The 20,854-nt window shown below is 42.2% G+C and overlaps 1 protein-coding gene across 3 annotated transcripts in view; it reads left to right on the forward strand.

The window, feature by feature from the left end:
• DNAH3 (dynein axonemal heavy chain 3) overlaps nucleotides 1-20,854 on the forward strand; it is a 180,099-nt gene that overhangs the window by 27,475 nt on the left and 131,770 nt on the right. For all 3 annotated transcript variants that reach the window (XM_088029049.1, XM_088029048.1, XM_028095231.2), the window contains 7 exons: nucleotides 1,197-1,333; nucleotides 3,073-3,178; nucleotides 3,366-3,544; nucleotides 13,795-13,979; nucleotides 15,194-15,317; nucleotides 18,684-18,837; nucleotides 19,628-19,772. In XM_088029049.1, coding sequence (XP_087885175.1) covers nucleotides 1,197-1,333; nucleotides 3,073-3,178; nucleotides 3,366-3,544; nucleotides 13,795-13,979; nucleotides 15,194-15,317; nucleotides 18,684-18,837; nucleotides 19,628-19,772 — 1,030 coding nt within the window. The remainder of the gene's footprint in view (nucleotides 1-1,196; nucleotides 1,334-3,072; nucleotides 3,179-3,365; nucleotides 3,545-13,794; nucleotides 13,980-15,193; nucleotides 15,318-18,683; nucleotides 18,838-19,627; nucleotides 19,773-20,854) is intronic.

A 20,854-nucleotide genomic window follows, 5' to 3' on the forward strand; every position in this document is an offset into this window, starting at 1 on the left:
CTCTTTCAACTGAAGACTTCTTCCCAAGAAACAATCCCTTATGCTGCCCACATGTAATCTCTTGCATGGCCTAGATGTACCAGTTATGTGTCCCTAAACCATTTCATCTGTACGCTTGACCAATGCCAGATCCTCCCTATCTTTGCTTTCAACCACTGTCTTCAGTATGGCCACAACTAAGTTGTTCCTCCACTGGCTTAAAAACCTTCAGATTGTCCAAAGAGGGAGGACACAGACTATTTGCACTAGCTTTTCCCCCTTTCTAAATCAGTGCATTGTCATCCATGGTATATAACTGTTGTCACCAAGTAGAGCCCTCTGACAGTCTTTTCTGAGACCAATCACTATCAGCTTTCTTAACAGGGAGGGCGGTGGGTCCCCAGCAGGGACTTGGATGTCTTTGTGAGTCATGCAAGTGAGAACATTTCTCAGGGACACATACATGCCATTAAGAAGTTAGAGAACTTGAATTATCAGAAAAGATACTGTTCTAGCTTTATGACCGTAAAGCCATAGATTTTTTTCCCCCTGAGGTGAGAGAAGCATCTAGTATCTCTCCTTTTCTTCAGATGAAGAAATGGAAGTTCAGAGAGGAGAAGTGGCTATGGTCACATGGTTAGTTAGTGGCAGAATCAGAATTAGAACTCATGTTTCTAGTAGTTTTTCATTAGTAAAAGCTGATGGGGGTGGGGGACAGGGACCATCGCTGTAATATTCACTCAGTCACACAGTATTTATTGAGCACTTACTATGAGCCAAGCTCTTGTTGAACCCTTCATAATACTGAAGAAGTCAGATACGATCCAAGCCCTCGTGGTATTTAATCCCATGACAAACCCAGACAAGCTCATTACACATTATTTAATTATGATTATGCTGTGTGGGAAAAGTTCAGAATGTGAACTTTAAGTAAGGAAACCTAACATCCTAACTGGAGGCCCAGGGGAATTCTCCATGGACCAGAGACTTGAAAGGATGAGGGAAAGATGAGTAACCCAAAACCAGGGAGAGGAGAGAGGACAGAGGTAAAGAGAACAGGAGGGTCATTCTGGCACTATCCAAGAGGAAAAAGAGTGAAAAGGTAGCTGATATCCCTGGAAATGTGTTTGTTGCAAAAGATTTTACATTTTGGTGCCATTTCCCTTCTTGTGTCTCATGGATGTCTTATGACATCAAAAGTGGTTTTTGTTCTTTAGGTGGAATCTGTCCTGTTCCCAGAGTTGAAAGGCTATAATCTGATTCTTGGAACTGTTAACACTGAAGAAAAACTAGTTTCTGATTTTGTGGATCAAACCTTTGAGGTGTATCAGAAAAATCAAGTTGGGCCCCACAAGTAAGTTGGTTTAGTTGTAACTTGGCCATTTTGGTATTGGTTTGTTTGTCATCAAATACACGATCGCTGTTCCCACACATCAGGAACACATACATAGTAAGAATAGCCAATACTTACACAGGTATTACTATTTAACCCCATTTTACAGTTGAGGAAGCTTTCCCAATATTACAGAGCAAATAAATAAATGAGCCAGAATTCAGATTCAATTACAGGTCCACCTCCATTATCTGAAAGATGTTAGGCCAGACAGGTTTTGGCATTTAGAAATTTCTGGATTTTAGAAAAGTCACGTAATACATATATCATACCTGATGATGCAGCTTCAGCAAGATCTGAGGAAGCACCTCTTAATTAAATGTGTTGATATTTCTATAGTGAACAATATGAATATTCACCCAAGTAGCCTCACATTGGTTTAGGCCAGCTTTTGCCATCAAATGAATTCTGAAGCGGCTTTCTGTTTTCAGAGCTTTTTGGATTTAGGAATTAAAGGGGATTGAGGACAAGTTATCTGAATGCTCCTTAATCATCATACTATAGAATATCTCACAGTTGCCCATGTGAGCAGTCCCTAGTTTAGGGGGATCATATAATACAGCTTCCAAACTGAGACACTTTGAGAGTGAAGAGGGCTTTATTAACAATTACCGTGGGACAACAAGTGTAAATCTGGGCTGTCCCAGGCAAACCAGGATACATGGGTTTCTTGACCATGGCTCTGTCAACATTTTAGACCAGAAAACTCCGTATTGTGAGGAGCTGCTGTGTATGGTAGGAAGTTTAGCAGCATCCCTGACCTATACCCATTACTTACTGGTAGGATCCTCCTGCAGTCATTACACCCAAAAACATCCCCAGATGTGGCCAGATGTCCCCTGATCACCACTGGGCCCCCATGGAACTAATTCTGCTTACTCCATTATCATCTTTATTTCATTTTATTATTATTTTATTTCTTATTATTTTTATTTTTTTTAAGTAGGCTCATGTCCCCAAGATCAAGAGTTGCATGCTCTACTGACTAAGCCAGCTAGGTGCCCCCATTTCATCTTTATTTTAATTCAAACTTTTTAAAAAGACTTCATTTTTAAGTAATCTCTACATCCAACGTGGGGCTGAAACTCATAATCCTGAGATGCAGTGTTACATGCTCCACAAACAAAGTCAGCTAGGCGCCTCTAATTCAAACTTATTTTAAGTCACAGCATCCCAAATACATCCTCCAATTTGGGAGAAATCTGTCCAGCCATTTTTGCATGATCTGATAAGAAGGGAAAACTTAATTTTATCCAATTAGATTTTTAGGTTCGCTAGTTCCAAATTTTCATCTTAAAATTTAGACAGAATTTTAGAGCTGGAAGAAGGGATAGGAACTACTGTTTATTGCATATTCACTGTATATCAGGCATCGTATTAGATGCTTCCTATGTACATTATTATTAGGTAAGCCTTACAACAGTCCTATGAGGTATTACTATTTCCACTTAAAACTAGAGAGACTGATCTTTAGAAAAGAGAAATATCTTGCCTAAGTTCATGCAGCTAGGAGGTGGCAAAATTGGAATTTGAAGCCAAAGTTCTGAATTCCCAGTTTACTATACTTTTTGCCACATTCTATTTTCCTTTGCTGGCTTGGGCTAATTTTTATGATCTTATGTCTTCATTTGCTACTCTTCCTAATCTGATTTGGTGACCTGTATTTGCATGTCTGATTTTATGCTCTTCGATTATGGAAGATACTTAAATGTATACAAAAAGTATGATGACTTATTGGATAACATGGCGGAACAAAACATCACCGCGTTCCTGAAAGAAACTCATGAAATTGAGGATTTTGTGACGGTAGGAAATATCACTTGATATTCTTATCTTGGTGATACATACTGCAGACAATCCACTACGTAGTCAGTGTATTTTGTTAGGATATATGTTGTGCTCAGCATTGGACTCGGTTGGCTGGAGGTGAGGCTGGGGCAAGTGCACCTTGGCTAAAGGCAAATCAAGCTACTGACTGTGCTCCTTTCTACAGAGGATCAGTAGCATCAAAAAGCGGAGAAATGAAATTGCATCCATGCACATTACCGTGCCTTTGGCCATGTTCTGCCTTGACACCATGACCCTAAATTATGACCTCTGTGAACGAGCCCAAAATCTTAAAGACCGTCTGATTCAATTCCAAGTGGACGTAAACCGGGACACCAATACCAGGTACTGTTATTGTGGACAGAGAGATAGCAACAATATTTGGCGTGAATGGGAGAATGAAAACGTGGCCAGAACTTGCCCCTTCCAGCAATGAACAGACAGAACTTCTAGCTCAAGTTGTTTCTGCCCTCGAGTGAGGTTGGCGGGGAATTCAGGTTCAGGCCAGAAGGTGAACTGTGGGGCTTGGAGCAGGAGGGTGGAAAGCATCCTGCAGATGTCCATCTCTATCTCTCAGCCTTTGCTTTCTTGGAGGCATCTTTAGGGAGACACCACCTCGTGGGCTTGGCTGTCTAAGGTCACAGGCCTTCTCCCCGGCCATATAGCACATATTCAGAGACACAGGGTGCTTACTGCACCCTCCCCCCCGCCCCCCCCCCCCCCGTCCCGGAATCACTCCTGTGCAGGCTTCTGCTGTCTGAGGATTCTGTCATTCAATCTTAAGCTCTATTCAAACTTATTTTAAGTCACAGCATCCCAAATACACCTTCATTTCACTGGTGACTATATATTAGTCACGATGTTTTGGGTTCTAAGGGATAGAGGATAGAAGCTCAGATAGACTGGCTAAAGTGAAAAGGAAATTTGGGGCTCATGTGTTGAAAAGTTCAGGAATTGCTAGCTTTGGTAGGATGCAGTGTTTCTCCCTCTACTTTGCTTTCATTCTCTGACAGGCACTGTTCCGTTTGTGGGCCCAGCAGCTCTAGGCTTATATCCTCCCAGGTTCCCATCCAGAGGGGAAAATGGTTTTTTCCCTTTCCAGTTGCCTCAAAAAGTCCTGGCCTGTGTGACACCAGCCTAACTTGGGTCTTTTGTGCAGCACTGAACCAAGCTCCATGGTGTAACTATTTGAAAGTTACAAAATGATTAATCCATGCCTTTCTAGCTTTCTTTTTCAGAGTGCTTTTAACTAAAGACTAAGATGATTTAGCAAGCATGACCACTACTAACAGTGGTATATGTTTTATTATTCTTATTAAATGTAAATAGATAAATAGATAGAAATATAGATGTAATTTTAGCATTTTATAGCATCTTAAATTTACAAAATACATTTCAGAAACTCATGAGCAAATTTTTTAAAATAATTTTTTATTATTATGTTAATCACCATACATTACATCATTAGTTTTTGATGTAGTGTTCCATGATTCATTGTTTGTGCCTAACACCCAGTGCTCCACGCAGAATGTGCCCTCCTTAATACCCATCACCAGGCTAACCCATCCCCCCACCCCCCTCCCCTCTAGAACCCTCAGTTTGTTTTTCAGAGTCCATCGTCTCTCGTGGTTCGTCTCCCCCTCCGACTTACTCCCCTTCATTCTTCCCCTCCTGCTATCTTCTTCTTCTTTTTTTAACATATATTGCATTATTTGTTTCAGAAGTACAGATCCGTGATTCATCAGTCTTGTACAATTCACAGTGCTCACCATAGCACATACCCTCCCCAATGTCTATCACCCAGCCGCCCCATCCCTCCCACCCCCCACCACTCCGGCAACCCTCAGTTTGTTTCCTGAGATTAAGAATTCCTCATATCAGTGAGGTCATATGATACATGTCTTTCTCTGATTGACTTATTTCACTCAGCATAACACCCTCCAGTTCCATCCACATCGTTGCAAATGGCAAGATCTCATTCCTTTGGATGGCTGCATAATATTCCATTGTGTATATACCACCTCTTCTTTATCCATTCATCTGTCGATGGACATCTTGGCTCTTTCCACAGTTTGACTATTGTGGACATTGCTGCTCTAAACATTGGGGGTGCACGTACCCCTTCGGATCCCTACATTTGTATCTTTGGGGTAAATACCCAGTAGTGCAATGGCTGGATCGTATGGTAGCTCTATTTTCAACCGTTTGAGGAACCTCCATACTGTTTTCCAGAGTGGCTGCACCAGCTTGCATTCCCACCAAAAGTGTAGGAGGGTTCCCCGTTCTCCACATCCCCGCCAACATCTGTCGTTTCCTGACCTGTTAATTTTAGCCATTCTGACGGGTGTGAGGTGGTATCTCATTGAGGTTTTGATTTGGATTTCCCTGATGCCGAGCGATGTTGAGCACTTTTTTGTGTGTCTCTTGGCCATTTGGATGTGTAGGGTTAGGTTGTGTATTTGAGACCCTTCTTGTTTCTTGTTTCTTGAGAAAGGCTTGTATTGCTATATACTTTCCTCTCAGGACTGCCTTTGCTATATCCCAAAGATTTTGGACAGTTGTGTTTTCATTTTCATTGGTTTCCATGAATTTGTTGAATTCTTCTTTAATTTCCTGGTTGACCCATTCATTCTTTAGTAGGATGCTCTTTAGCCTCCATGTATTTGAGTTCTTTCCGACTTTCCTCTTGTGATTGAGTTCTAGTTTCAAAGCATTGTGGTCTGAAAATATGCAGGGAATAATCCCAATCTTTTGGTACCGGTTGAGACCTGATTTGTGACCTAGGATGTGATCAATTCTGGAGAATGTTCCATGGGCACTAGAGAAGAATGTGTATTCTGTTGCTTTGGGATGGAATGTTCTGAATATGTCTGTAAAGTCCATTTGGTCCAGTGTTTCATTTAAAGTCTTTATTTCCTTGTTGATCTTTTGCTGAGATGATCTGTCCATTTCAGTCAGGGGGTGTTAAAGTCCCCCACTAGTTTGTATTGTTGTCAATGTGTTTCCTTGCTTTTGTTATTAATTGCCTTATATAATTGGCTGCTCCCACGTTAGGGGCATAGATATTTACAATTGTTAGATCTTCTTGTTGGATAGACCCTTTAAGTAGGATATAGTGTCCTTCTTCATCTCTTATTACAGTCTTTGTTTTAAAATCTAATTTGTCTGATAGAAGGATTGCCACCCCAGCTTTCTTTTGGTGTCCATTAGCATGGTAATGGTTTTCCACCCCCTCACTTTCAATCTGGGGGTGTCTTTGGGTCTAAAATGAGTCTGTTGCAGACAGCATATTGATGGGTCTTGTTTTTTAATCCAATCTGATAGCCTGTGTCTTTTGATTGGGGCATTTAGCCCATTTACATTCAGGGTAACTATTGAAAGGTATGAATTTAGTGCCATTGTATTGCCTGTAAGGTGACTGTTACTGTATATTGTCTGTCTTCTTTTCTGATCTATGCTGCTTTTAGGCTCTCTTTTTGCTTAGAGGACCCCTTTCAATATTTCTTGTAGGGCTGGTTTTGTGTTTGCAAATTCCTTTAGTTTTTGTTTGTCCTGGAAGCTTTTTATCTCTCCTTCAATTTTCAATGACAGCCTAGCTGGATATAGTATTCTTGGCTGCATATTTTTCTCATTTAGTGCTCTGAAGATATCTTGCCAGACCTTTCTGGCCTGCCAGGTCTCTGTGGATAGGTCTGTTGCCAATCTAATGTTTCTACCGTTGTAGGTTACATATCTCTTCTCCCGAGCTGCTTTCAGGGTTTTCTCTTTGTCTCTGAGACTCGTAAGTTTTACTATTAGATGTTGGGGTGTTGACCTATTTTTATTGATTTTGAGAGGGGTTCTCTGTGCCTCCTGGATTTTGATGCCTGTTTCCTTCCCCACATTAGGGAAGTTCTCTGCTATAATTTGCTCCAATATACCTTCTGCCCCTCTCTCTCTTTCTTCTTCTTCTGGGATCCCAATTATTCTAATGTTGTTTCGTCTTATCGTATCGCTTATCTCTCGAATTCTGCCCTCGTGATCCTGTAGTTGTTTTTCTCTCTTTTTCTCAGCCTCTTTATTTTCCATCATTTGGTCTTCTATATCGCTGATTCTCTCTTCTGCCTCATTTATCCTAGCAGTTAGTGCCCCCATTTTTGATTGCACCTCATTAATAGCCTTTTTGATTTCTACTTGGTTAGATTTTAGTTCTTTTATTTCTCCAGAAAGGGTTTATTTAATAACTTCCACACTTTTTTCAAGCCTAGCTAGCATCTTTAAAGTCCTGATTCTGAACTCTAGGTCCGACATCGTACTAATGTCCGTATTGAGTAGGTCCCCGGCAGACGGTACTACCTCTTGCTCTTTTTGCTGAGGTGATTTTTTTCGTCTTGTCATTTTGTCCAGAGGAGAACAGATGAATGAGAGAACAGAATGCTAACAGGTTAACAATGTCTCCAGCAAATATACTCTATACAAATCAGAAAAGACCTGAAACCAGGGGACAAGAAAGGGAAAGAAAGAAGAGAGAAAAAAAGAAAAAAAAAGGAAAAAGAAAAAAATAAAAGCAAACAAAAACAGAACAAAACAAAAAAAAACGAATATGATCAAATATGATCAGGCTAGTGCATAGATCAGTGCCACACATTAGCTTTTGGGCATATTTTGGTCTGTTAGAAGAAAGTGCCTGCTAAAATTTTAAAGGAAGAAAGACTTATATATGTACAAAATAAGGGTTGATACAATGAAGGGATGGCAGATGACTGTAAAGATGAAAATTATAAAAGATTTTATAGAAGGAATTGATAAGATAAGAAGTTGTTTTTTAAAAAGAAAGAAGAAGATTTAAAAAGAAAAAGAAAAAAGAAAAAAAAAGGGAGAGAATGTGATCAGGCAGGAGAATAGAAGAAAGCTATACACTAGTGATTTAGGGTATATTTTGATCTGTTAGAAGAAATTGTATCTCAAAATTTTAAAGAGAGAACAACTTATATATATATATGCCAAAAATAAGGGTAACTACTATGAAGGGATAAAAATATGACTCTAAAAATGAAAAATAAAAAAAATTTTTTTAAAAAGGGATTGATAAGATGTTTGAAAAAGGGAAAAAGAAAAATTCAAAAAAAAAAGTTAAAAAATTAATTTTGAAAAACTAATGAATTATGGTAAAAAAGCCATGAATTCTATGTGCAGTATTCCCCTAGCGCTGGAGTTCTCCCGTTCTCCTTGATCGGTAAACTTGGTCTTGGCTTGCTGGCTGTTTGTGCTGATCTTCTGGGGGAGGGGCCTGTTGCCGTGGTTCCCAAATGTCTTTGCGGGAGGTGGAATTGCCCCGCTCTCGTGAGTCCGGGCTAAGCAAGCTGCTCCGGTTTGCTCTCAGGAGTTTTGTTCCCTGCAAGCTCTCGGTACAGCTTTGGAGGACCAGGGTGAAAATGGTGGCCTCCCAATCTCCACCCGGAGGAGCTGAGAACTCGGGGCCCTGCTCCTCAGTGTGCCCCCAGAGAAAAGCAATCACTCCCATCTCCCCGGTCTCCGGCCGCACTCCGTGCTCACCCGGCCTGTGATCGAGCATTTCTATGTCTGGCATCCGACCCCATGTGGAGTCTCCAAACCCAGCAGATCCCTGCGGTGCACTTCCGCGCCGCTCCTCCCAGGGGAGGAAGGGGAGTCTCCCCGGCTCTGCCGCTTGTTGGGTCCCTGCTGGAGGAGCAGTGGCCCAACTGGGCCCCAGATCACAGTTTATGGCAATCCCGAGCTGAGAGCCTGTGCCTCGGCTCCGTCTCTGCAGCCGGCTTCCCCGCTCCGATACCTGAGAGCTCTGCCGCACTCAGGCACCCCCGGTCTTTCTGTGACCCCGAGGGTCCTGAGTCCACACTGTCCCGCGAGGGTTCCACCCCCCACTTAGCTACTGGAGCGACGTCCCTCAGCGGAGCCGACTTCTAAAAGTTCTGATTTTGTGCTCCGCGGCTCCATCACTCGCCAGAATCGGCCAAAGGAGGCCCCCTCCCCTGCCATCTATCCTCCCGAATATCGCCTCGGATTCACTTCTCTGCACGTCCTACCTTCCAGAAAGTGGTCGCTTCTCTGTTCAGAGTGTTGTTACTGTTCTTATCTTCGATCTCCTGTTGAGTTCGTAGGTGTTCAGAATGGTTTGATCCCTATTCAGCTGAATTCCTGAGACCAGAGAAATTCTGGTCTCCTACTCCTCCGCCATCTTGCTCCACCCCCCCTCATGAGCAAATTTTGGATAATAGTAAGCTACCATTTTTCCAGCACATGTTATAGTCTGAGGACTGTGTAAGCATTCTGAACATTATAGATCTAATCAAGTCTTTACAACAACCCTAAAAGGTTGTTTGCTATTCTCTCCATTATATTGATGAAGAAACTGAGACTCCTAAGGGTTTAGGAGATGGCACATACAGGGCTTCACCTCATTTATTTTGACCCCAAAGTCCTCGCTCTCAACCCCTGCACTCACCACACTCAGCTTTCTCACAGAGTGATAAAATGGTAGGATTCCTGGCTTAGGAGCCCGAAGATTTGTGTTTGAACCTAAGACCTTCCATTTATTAGCTGTGTGTCCTCTTGCTTTACCTTCTGGATCTTCACTGTCTTTGCCTATAGAATAAATGTTTGGGACCAGGACAGTAAAAGTACTTCAAACTAGTAAGACACTTTCTTTGGGAATTTTAAGCATCAAAGAAAACTTATTTTGTAAGCAATAGTCCACTTGTTCATGTCAAATCAAAGCAACATGGTACCTTGGCTGGTCAGTCCTTATCAAAATAAGTGTATAGTTAGGCCTTTTAGATATAAGTGAAAATAAAGGTCTCCTTATGAACCCAGGGATTTCTAAGGATGCAGAAACCACAGGTTGGTGGCTAAGATTCTTTCTTCCTGCCTTAAAAATGGTGACTCTGAGTTATTGGACTTTCTCAACAACCCTACGAGTAGGTAAAACAGATATGAGCAAGATCCCTTACTGAATGCAGGAGAAAATGAGGCCCAGAAAGAAAACCTCACTTGCCCAAGTAAGTGGGTTTGAATTTGAGTCTTCTCATCCCAAACCCTGTCCTTGTCACTTCATTGTCCTGCCGTCTCTGGGAGTGGGGTGCCTTCCTGTTGCTAGTGACTAGGTGCACCCTAGAATGGGGGTGCTCTGCACATAAAGGCAGGGAGGGCACTTTGGAGTGCATTGGTAGGAAAGTGGGCATGCCATTCATACCTACTACAGGTACATTGGTTTAAGGCTGCTAAAGCAAGGACCTGAAATATTGATGAAAAATTCAAGGACCTGTATAGAGATACATAAAATTATCCCTGGGGTCCAGCTGCTTGTTTCCTTCAGTGTGAGAACTCTTACACAAATAATGACAACAGGTAGAGAGAGGCCATGGATTGATGCAGGATTTATCAGTCCCCTCATGCCATCTCCTACACCAGAGAATAGCCCTGTGCTTATGGGACCTCTGGCCTTTTAGATTTTAAATCACTTCATCTGTATATGTAGAAAGCAATGTTTTCTGTCCTCAGCTTATCCCTGGATATTGTTAAGGTGTTGTGTGGGTCAGGTGCCTGATATCAATGACTCATATCAGGGACCTTTTAGAGAGTTTAATAGGTAGTGGGTTTGCTACCACCCTTCTGGGCCTTTGCAAGAAACTGATAACTAGTAGCCACATAACGTTTATCCTCTGAATTCTCATACAAAAGGGAGGAAGGATGGATTCTCATCTGGTAAGAGTCTTATCAGACTGAGAGGACCTACCTTCTATTAAGCAAGGCAAGATGCTATAACAAATAGACTTAAGATGTCATGACTGAACACTATAGAAGTTTTATTCTCAGGGTAGCTCCAGATTGGTGGGGGAGACCTATGGTACATCCAGAAATTCAAGCACATGGTGACTTTACATCTTTAACCTGTAGCTTTCAAGGTTATTCTAAGTGTTGACATCCTAGACAGTTGGAAGGAGGAAAGAGCATGAAGGGATATGCAAGGACAGTTTTATGTGCTGCTCCTGAAAGGGATACTCATCCCTGTTTCCCACTTCACACTGACTGCAACTCAATCATGTGACCATACCTTCGAGGGACTGAACTGTCTCCCCTCAAAATTCATGTGTTGAAGTCTGTCTTAGTCTGTTTGGGATGCTACAGCAGACTACCATAGGCTGAATGGCTTATAAACAACAGAAATTCATTTCTCTCAACAGAACATTGGTTCATTCGTGTCTCTCAGTTCTGGGGGCTGGGAAGTCCAAGATAGAGTCTCCAGCAGATTTGGTGTCTGTTGAGAGCTGGCTTCCTGCCAATGGGTGAGGGGTCTCTCTTATAAAAACTCTAAACCCCTTTATGAGGGGACACTCTCATGACCTATTTACCTCCCAGAGCCCACCTCCAAATACCATTACATTAGGGATTAGGTTTTAACATGAGAATTTGGGGGTGCACACACATCCGGTCTACAGCAAATGAGGTCTACCTCACAAATGAGGTCACAAGGATGGGGCCCTAATCCAATAGGGCTGGTGCTCTATTAAGAAGAGGAAGAGACACCAGAGCTCTTTCCCCCTCCACTACATGAGATCAAGGGAGAAGGCTGCTGTCTGCAAGCCAGGAAGAAAGCCCTCACCAGGGACTAAGTCAGTCGGTACCTTAACCTTGGACTTTCCAGCCTCCAGAGCTGTGGGAAAATAATTTTCTGTTGTTTAGACCACCCAGTCTGTTGATATTTTGTTATGGTAGCCCAAGCTGACGTGTAAGATCCCCAACTAAAAATACAAAGGAGGCTGGACATGTCATCTAGCTCTGAAGTGGAGACTACTACGTAATAGTGCAGTAGATAATTTTTCTCTGCAGAAAGTTTCTAAATTGTATGAAAATTCATTTCTACAATCCTGGAAGCATCTGAAAAGATGTTTTAATCATTTTTTTTCCTTCGGTTTGATACAATTAGCTTCGCTATGGAGGAGTCTCTATACATGAAGAAGGAATATAGAGTGTCAACTGTTCTCTTCAATTAAAACAAAACAAAACAAAACAAAAAAGGTATATTGAGGACTGAAAATACTGAGAGAAGTGGTTTTTATCTATAATGTATGAATATCAACATGTAATGATCATTTACTAATAACAAAAACTGTGGTAGCTATTGCTAACATTTCTTGAGGGCCACTCTGTGTTTGGCATGGATGTATTGCAGATCATTTGTTTCCTAATTATAATTAAAATACTGATGACACAATGGAATATTATGCAGCCATCAAAAAGAATGAGATCTTGCCATTTGCAACAACGTGGATGGAACTGGAGGGTGTTATGCTGAGCGAAATAAGTCAATCAGAGAAAGACATGTATCATAGACCTCACTGATATGAGGAATTCTTAATCTCAGGAAACAAACTGAGGGTTGTTGGAGTGGTGGGGGGGTGGGAGGGATGGGGTGGCTGGGTGACAGACATTGGGGAAGGTATGTGCTATGGTGAGTGCTGTGAATTGTGCAAGACTGTTGAATCACAGACCTGTACCTCTGAAACAAATTATGCAATATATGTTAAGAAAAAAAAAAGAAGATAGCAGGAGGGGAAGAATGAAGGGGAGTAAATCGGAGGGGGAGATGAACCATGAGAGACGATGGACCCTGAAAAACAAACTGAGGGTTCTAGAGGGGAGGGGGGTGGGGGGATGGATTAGCCTGGTGATGGGTATTAAAGAGGGCACGTTCTGCATGGAGCACTGGGTGTTATGCACAAACAATGAATCATGGAACACTACATCAAAAACTAATGATGTAATGTATGGTGATTAACATAACAATAAAAAATTTGAAGAAAGAAAAAAATACTGATGACAATTATCATTGTTTTTTTTAAGATGTTATTTATTTGAGAATGAGAGAGTGTGAGAGAGAGAGCACAAGCAGGGGGAGCTGCAGAAGGAGAGGGAGAAGCAGACTCCCTGCTCGGCAAGGACCCTGGGATCATGACCCAAGTTGAAGGCAGACACTTAACCAACTGAGCCACTCAGGCATCCCTCATCATTGGTTTTTGCATAAATTAGAGCATATTCGAATTATCCTTAGGGTAGCATCCTTTCTCATAGTCTCGTGTTTGAGAAGTAGGCAGTTAGATTTAGTGGTCCTGGTGGTTGAATGTCAGTTTCTCTTTGCCATCCAGGAACTACCTCCAGCACATGAGGATAAATTTGCTGACGTACTGTGAAGAGTAGTGATTACCAATTAATTTAGTGCTCTACTTCAACATAATATTCAAGGAGCTGCTATTGGTGGTGGTGGTGGTATTCGTGTTGTTTTGGTCTAAATCTGGATTCTACCCATGGTACATTGAATGAGCTAATATGTATCCAGTGATTAGAATGGGGCATGGCCCATAGTAAACCCATGAGATATTATTTCCTTTATTACTGTTTTTTTTTCTTGAAGAGTGGTGTGCATGTAAATATTACCCATCACGGATTTGCAGGTAGAGAAAAGTTGGAAACCATTTTCCTAGTCTCCAAATAAGAATGATGCCTCTTTAGCATAATAGATCTTATAAGAAAGTGATTTTAGATGATAATGGTGATAGTAGCTGTTTCTCTCTCTGTAGCATTTGTAATCAGTACAACACCATCGCAGACAAAGTCAGTGAGATTCCTGCCAACACTGAGGAGCTGGTATTCCTCATTGAATTCTTAAAGAAATCCAGTGATGTCACAGTGTTCAAACTCAGGAGGCAATTTAGAAATGCAATTGAACGGTTAGAGTTTCTGATGGACTATGCAGATTTGCCCGGTAAGTCCACGCCCTATAGATTTATATGCGAATGTATATGTATATTTATACTTTTAGAGATAAGGAGTCGGGAAAGAGAGTTAGCAGTCCTACCACTTAAAAATCAATACTGGGAGAGCGTCCCCATATGTTAGAGGCACTCATTCCACACCCTTACCCACAGGAATTCTAATCAAACCAAGGGGATCTTATTGTTAGACAAAAAGAAGAAATATCTAGGGATTTGGTAAGTTCTAGATGCCTCTCTTGGTATCTTGTAGCTGGTGTTTCTGAAAAAGTCACTTCCAAACGCAGAGTCCTTTTATAAATGGATAGATTTCATCAATCTATAATCTTAATACAGTCCTGCCTTTGAGGAGAGGCCAGGGCACTTTCCTTCAAACTCCTGCATATCTTAAAAGGAAAGAAATGGCCAGAGCCCCTTCAAGGCTTATTGGGCCAAGGTAGAGTTTTGTAGGGACGAGGTTCTGAAGAAAAACTGATACACTATCCACAAGTCAAGTTTTCAGATCCTTCTTCCAGCTCAAAATACCTGTGAATTACCTGGTGTTCATGCTGTTTGGGAGGAAGGGTGATGGGAGGGAGAGACGGGGACTGGGAGTAGAAAACAGTACCCTAACCATCCACCTGCACATTCATGAGCTGTGCCCTTGACCTTGTGAACACACAGTGGACCTCTGCTTCCTAAGTTCCCAAGGGTACAGAGGGAGCCTAGGACATTTCAGCTGCCCAGAGCCTTAGGCTGGGTGGGGCATCTGGCACTGACTTTATTACTGACATTTAACCAAAAGGGAGACTGGGACTCAATGAGGCGACAGTTTAAAGAGGAGAACCAGAACTTGAGCCCAGGTTTCTACTCTACTCAGACCCAGCCTGGGAAAGCAGTGAAGTATGGTGGTTAGAACATCGGCTTTGGAGTTGGTTAGACCTGGGTCTGAAATTGTCTCTGCTGCCTTCTAGCGGTGTGACCTTGACTACTTGGCTAAATTTTGTTTTCCCATCTGTAAAAACAAGGATGATAATACCGTTGCCCTTCTAGCCTGGCACTTGGTAAGTGCTCAGTAAATGTTAGCTATCATTCATCCATCATGGGCCCATCCATTCATTGACTCTCCCTTACCCACTTCTGTTGACCTCTTATTCTGCTAAATTAATGCCCTGCATGCTGACCTATGTTGAGCAGTGTCCTGGAGCAGACTATATGTGTTTTGCAGAAGAGGATATCAAGTTGAACAGCACTCTGCTCCTCTGGCCAGACCAGATTGAAGATATCTTTGAAAACAGCCGAAACTTCCTCCTTAACAAGAGGGATCAGGCTGAGATGGACCTCATTAAAAGGTACAGGGAGAGTGTGAGGTTGTTTCAGAAATGATGCCCAGTTTGATAAGTTGCTGCAGGTTCCTGGTTCTGCTCAGAGCCCCCCACAGCAAGGCATGGGTAAAGGCTGAAGACAATTGGTGGAAAAGGAATTTCCTTTTGTTTCCCACTGAGGGATGTTCTCTTTAAGCCTGCTTCACTATAGTGACCCTGCCAATGCCTTCCCTCCCTGCCTTGAACAATTGGAATTTGGCGGTGCAGAGAGAAAAAGACAAAAATAGTGGCATGGGATAATGGCCTTGCAATAATAATAGCAAAATCATCAGCCTTACATTGGAGACCAAGGAGATAGCAAGACAGGGATAATAGAGGCGTGGTAGGAGGCTGAGAAATTGCCTGTTTTTTTCAGCTGGTCTTGTTCAGTGCTAATGTGGCCGTATCATTTACTCATCCATTATTTGTCAATTCAACCAGTATTTATTACGAATTTTTACTGTGTGCTGTGCTGTATTCTAGACATGTAAGTGTGTTTGGCTACTAAAAAAGATTTTAATCCAGTAGCAGAGAAAATACAGACCTACTGAAAAATCAAACAGTGTCAAGCAAAGTGGGCCAAGTACCACGTGGATGGTAAAGACATACATGCACACACGGCCATCCCAGCTTGTAACACTTGGTTGATGAACTGTAGAGTCGTTCCAGTTACTCTCCCCTTCACACGTGAAACTCCCCCCTGCCCAACTTTAGGTCCTATAATCCCTGCAAATACTCACAGGAAAGGAAAAGAGTAGATAAAAGCAGGGATTCCTACACAGAATGGGAGTTTGGGCTGAAGGAGAAAACTATTTATTCGCTACCTTCAAAATATGGCCTAGGTCTGCCATCCAGAAAAAACAATAACAACAACAAAAGTGTGTGTGGGTGTGGGTGTGGGGGGGGGGTGGGGGGTGTGTATATACACAATTGTATGCACACAATTTTTTTTCTTCCAGCAGCCTTCTCCTCTCTCTACTCAGAACTTTTAGCCAAATGGGTGCTACTGATATTTTTAAATTAATAGACTTTATTTCTTGGAACAGTTTTAAATTCACAGCAAAATTGAGAAAGTACAGCGTTCCCATCTACCCCATGTCCCCTTATGACCAGCCTCCACCATGGAACTGATTTGTAGGTTAGATGAACAGGAACAAGTTTCTTCATCTTTTTGAGCCTCAGTGTCCTCATCTGGAAAATGGGATAACAGAGCCCATCTCAGGTCATCTCATTTCATGAGAGGTATCATTGTGCAGAAGGACGAAATGAGATGACCTGAGATTGTGCCTGAGGGGTACCCAGCACATGGTAGGCATTCAGAAGCTGTCCATTTCCTTCATCCTTTGGACAATGACTTTTTTGGGGAGAAAAAAGTGCTTCACTTCTAAACCACCACCTTGCAAGCATACTTTTGGAACAGCGCTGTAAGACTACTTAGAGGCAGTAAGTGCTGTTAAAGTTCAGAGGAGTGAGGGGGTGGCTCTGGGGAAAATGGGAACTGTCATTTATGATGAGAGGAGAAGAGCAGTGGCCATCCCCTCTTGGAGGGGTGACTCAGCCTGATGGCACCAACTGGTTTCTGCACTCTCCACAGCAGAGTTCAGCCAAGGAGGGCTCCAGGAATAACCCAAAGCACTGGGTTCAGCCCTCTCTTTGGTGAACGCTCAAACCTCACGTCCATCATTTTTGCATTAATCCTGAGAACGGTATGTGAGGGGGAATGAGCAGTGTTCATTTATTCATTCGTCTTCTGTGAGAGCAGCCCCGTTCCCTCTCTAAAAAATGACCTATTTTACCAGCCCACATTAATTTTTGGCTTTGGCACTAATAATTCTCCATTTGCTGCCACCTGATTCCCACCCCCCAATTCCTTCTTCCACCTTCTTCCTCCTCTGTCCACTCAGTGCCTGGTCGACTGACACCCGTAGTCCGCAGCCTCTGACTCCCTTGTCTGTTGGATCCAGGTAGGGCTCCCCCAGTGGGGAGCCCTGAGGAGTTTGGACAGGGATCACCTTTTCTTTCTCCTCTCTCTCCCTGTTTGGCCCTCGCACTCTGGTAGTAGCTTCATCCCTCCTGGATGACAATTCTTTCTTCTCATGGTTTCAGTTCCCACTGTTTTCTTGACCCTAGGGGTCCTAGTGGCTTCCTTCTGAGGCTACCCTATCTTAACTGTGTAGGTTGTCCCATCAAAGCCTCTCTCTTTGAACATTGGCGTGAATTCCATTTCATGCTGGAATTCTGACCAATCCACCATTTTTAAATCTCTAAATTATCCTCCCTTAGACTCCAGGTAGTCCCACAAATACAACTCATTTACTCAACCTGAGTGCCTACTATTTACTAATGACTGTACTAGTATGAAATATATACATATGTATATATTATGGAGATGAAAGTACTTTGGAAACTATAATGTGCTAAGCAATTGTAACTTAACACTATATAGTCTACCCTGTTAGAAAAAGGGAGAAGTAACTGTGCGACTTGCTTTGTTGCTAAAAGGTCATCCCTGATCATTCTAGTAAACTAGCCCTCTACTTACATCCCTAGGCACTCTGCCTTGTTTTATTTTCTTCAGAGCATTTATGCCTATCAGGAATATCTCATTTTATCTTTATCTATGTATGAATTTATCCACCCATCTATTCACCCACCTACCCACCCATCAATCCATATGTTTCTTTTCTTTTTTTTAAAAGATTTTATTTATTTATTTGACAGAGAGAGACACAGCGAGAGAGGGAACACAAGCAGGGTGAGCAGGAGAGGGAGAAGCAGGGTTTCTGCAGAGCAGGGAGCCCGACACAGAGCTCCATCCCAGGACCCTGGGATCATGACCTGAGCCAAAGGCAGACGCTTAACTGACTGAACCACCCAGGTGCCCCAATCCATGTGTTTCTTATCTAGGTCTCCCCAGACTAAAATACAAGCTCCGTGAGGATAGGGAGCTTAATAGTGTATATCACAAATGTTTCCCTGATGCCTAGGGCAGTCCTTGGAATGTATCAAGCCCTTAATAATAAATATCTAATGGATGACTGAATAATATATATATATACATACATTTTATATGTGTATAGAATAGGTATTATATAGATTTCATATATATGCACACATATATATTTACCCATACAGGTAAACATCTGGAAATGTTTAACTGTCAATAGGGTCACACCAGACATCTTTGGGAGGTAGGATTTTAAGTAATATATATATATATGTGTGTGTATGTATATATATCATGCACCAGAAAATCAGATTCTCCCCAGGCTTGAATATGGGTGAGAAATTGCTGATATTTTGAATATCGAAAGTGGAAAGTCCAGGTGTGATTGGGCTGTTCTTTGCTTTTAGGTGCTCAGAATTTGAGACGCAACTTGAAGGCTACAACAAGGAACTGGAAGGGTTTAGGAAACGTGAAGTGATGAGCACAGAAGAAATGAAGAACAATGTTGAAAAGCTTAATGAGCTTTCAAAGAACCTAGATCAAGCACTGATGGAATTTGAGGTTTGGGGTCTCGGGGCCTGGGGTTGGAGACTTATGACTGTCCTACCCTGTTGGTTCTGCTTCTTGATTTTGGGTTTTCCTAACATCACCTGTCAGGTGGATAGTATTGATTGGTGAATTGACCAATTCTTTCATTGGCGCTTTCAACTACCTTTTCTTACAACCCTACATTATACCAGATTTTTGTTAGTCATTGAGTACACAAAAAAGAAATTACAGTAAAATAATTGCTCACATACATTGAGTATTTCTTATATGCTCAACAATGTACAAAGGGCTTCTTATGCGATATATCCCTTCATACCCATAACAAACGTTTGGGGTGGGTACTGTTATTGTCCCCATTTATCTCTATTTAAAATAAGAGAACTAAGGCTTGGAAAAGCTAAGTAAATTGCTGAAGGTCAACGAGTAAGTTCTTTAACCATTAAAGTTCTTATTTTTGAGGCAAGTCAGCATAAGAAGGGGAGGCATCATGTAAACAGCTAAAGTATATACGAAAATTGTGAACATGGGGATATGGATTTGACAGAATAGGATCAAAGATGATGGAGCAAGTAGCAAATTATCCTCGAGTTTCATCCAGCTAGATCTTAGCTGTCACAGCTCTCAGAGGTAACCCAGAGGGACTTTCTTACTTGAGTCCATGTCTTATTTTCCTCTCTCGCTCTCCAGATGAATTTACATTTTCCTCAGCTTGGTTTTCAAAGCACTGAGGAATTTGCTATGGTGGCCTTTAGGGTTCAGAAAACCAGCTGCCCAATAAACAGCACCCCCTTTTGCCCTGCAGCTGATCAATAAGGAGGAGGAACTGTTGGAAAAGGAGAAGAGTACCTTCCCTCTCCTGCAAGCCTTGATGACCAACAAAGTGCCTTATGAGCAGCTATGGCTGACGACATACGAGTTCAGCATCAAGTCAGAGGAGTGGATGAATGGTACACTCCAGGCTCAGTCTACTGGGACATGGTGGATGATGGGGTAGTGGACCCAACACAGCCAGTTCTAGAACAGGATTTGGACTTCAGATTTAAGCTAGATTTTTTTTTAATCATATTCTTATACTCTGGATTAACGCAGCCACACAGTCAAATTTTTCTGATGTGATAATGATGGAAAGTGGGGTTTGAAGAGCCAGACCCATTGTGCCACGGTATAATAGAAGAGGCAGCCACCCAGAGCCATAGATTGCAGAGAGGCAGAGGGGGTAGGGAGAATAAGATGGCCTTTCCACCACTGTGCTGCTTTAAGAAAGGCCAGAGTGCCACAGACATCTGTAAACTACTCCTTTTCTCTAGATCCTGGAGACTAGAGAGAAATGGAGGGGGTAAAGTCAACAGGACTTAATGATGATCTGATATGGGGCAGGGGTCAGGGAGGGAGAGGGAAGAACCTAGGGTGACATCCAGATTATTGGTCCAGGCAATTTGGTAGATATTGCCATCACTGAACAAGAGAAGTGACAGATTTATGGGGGAAAAAAGACCCATCAGCTTGAATATACCAAGTTCAAGGTGTCTGCAAACACCCAAATGGGAATATTAATTAGCAGCTGAGTATATCAGCCTGCAGTTAAGTTATATGTTTGGGGGGCAACTTATATTGGGGAATAATTGAGTGTAGATTACAATTAAAAGCCATGAGTGATGTCACCTGGGGAGAGTGTATATGAGCAGAGGACAAACTCTGAGACCCTTAGAGCTGAGCCTGCAGTTTGCTTCTGGCACTTCGGTGTTATAAGCACAACTGTGGTGAACATCTTTGTCATCAGTTTAATGCATGCAATTATGATCATTTTCTTAGGCTAAATTCCCAAAAGTGAAATGGCTAGATCAAGGATCATGTGATGAAAATTATTAGGATTTTATTTATTTTTTTTTTAAAGATTTTATTTATTTGACAGAGAGAGACACAGCAAGAGAAGGAACACAAGCAGGGGGAAGTGGGAGAGGGAGAAGCAGGCTTCCCGCAGAGCAGGGAGCCCAACGTGGGCTCGATCCCATGACCCTGGGATCATGAC

Source organism: Eumetopias jubatus, unplaced genomic scaffold (assembly GCF_037043125.1).
Source record: "Eumetopias jubatus isolate StellerSeaLion01/CBP00866 unplaced genomic scaffold, mEumJub1_p1.0 scaffold_12, whole genome shotgun sequence".
Lineage (NCBI taxonomy): Eukaryota > Metazoa > Chordata > Mammalia > Carnivora > Otariidae > Eumetopias > Eumetopias jubatus.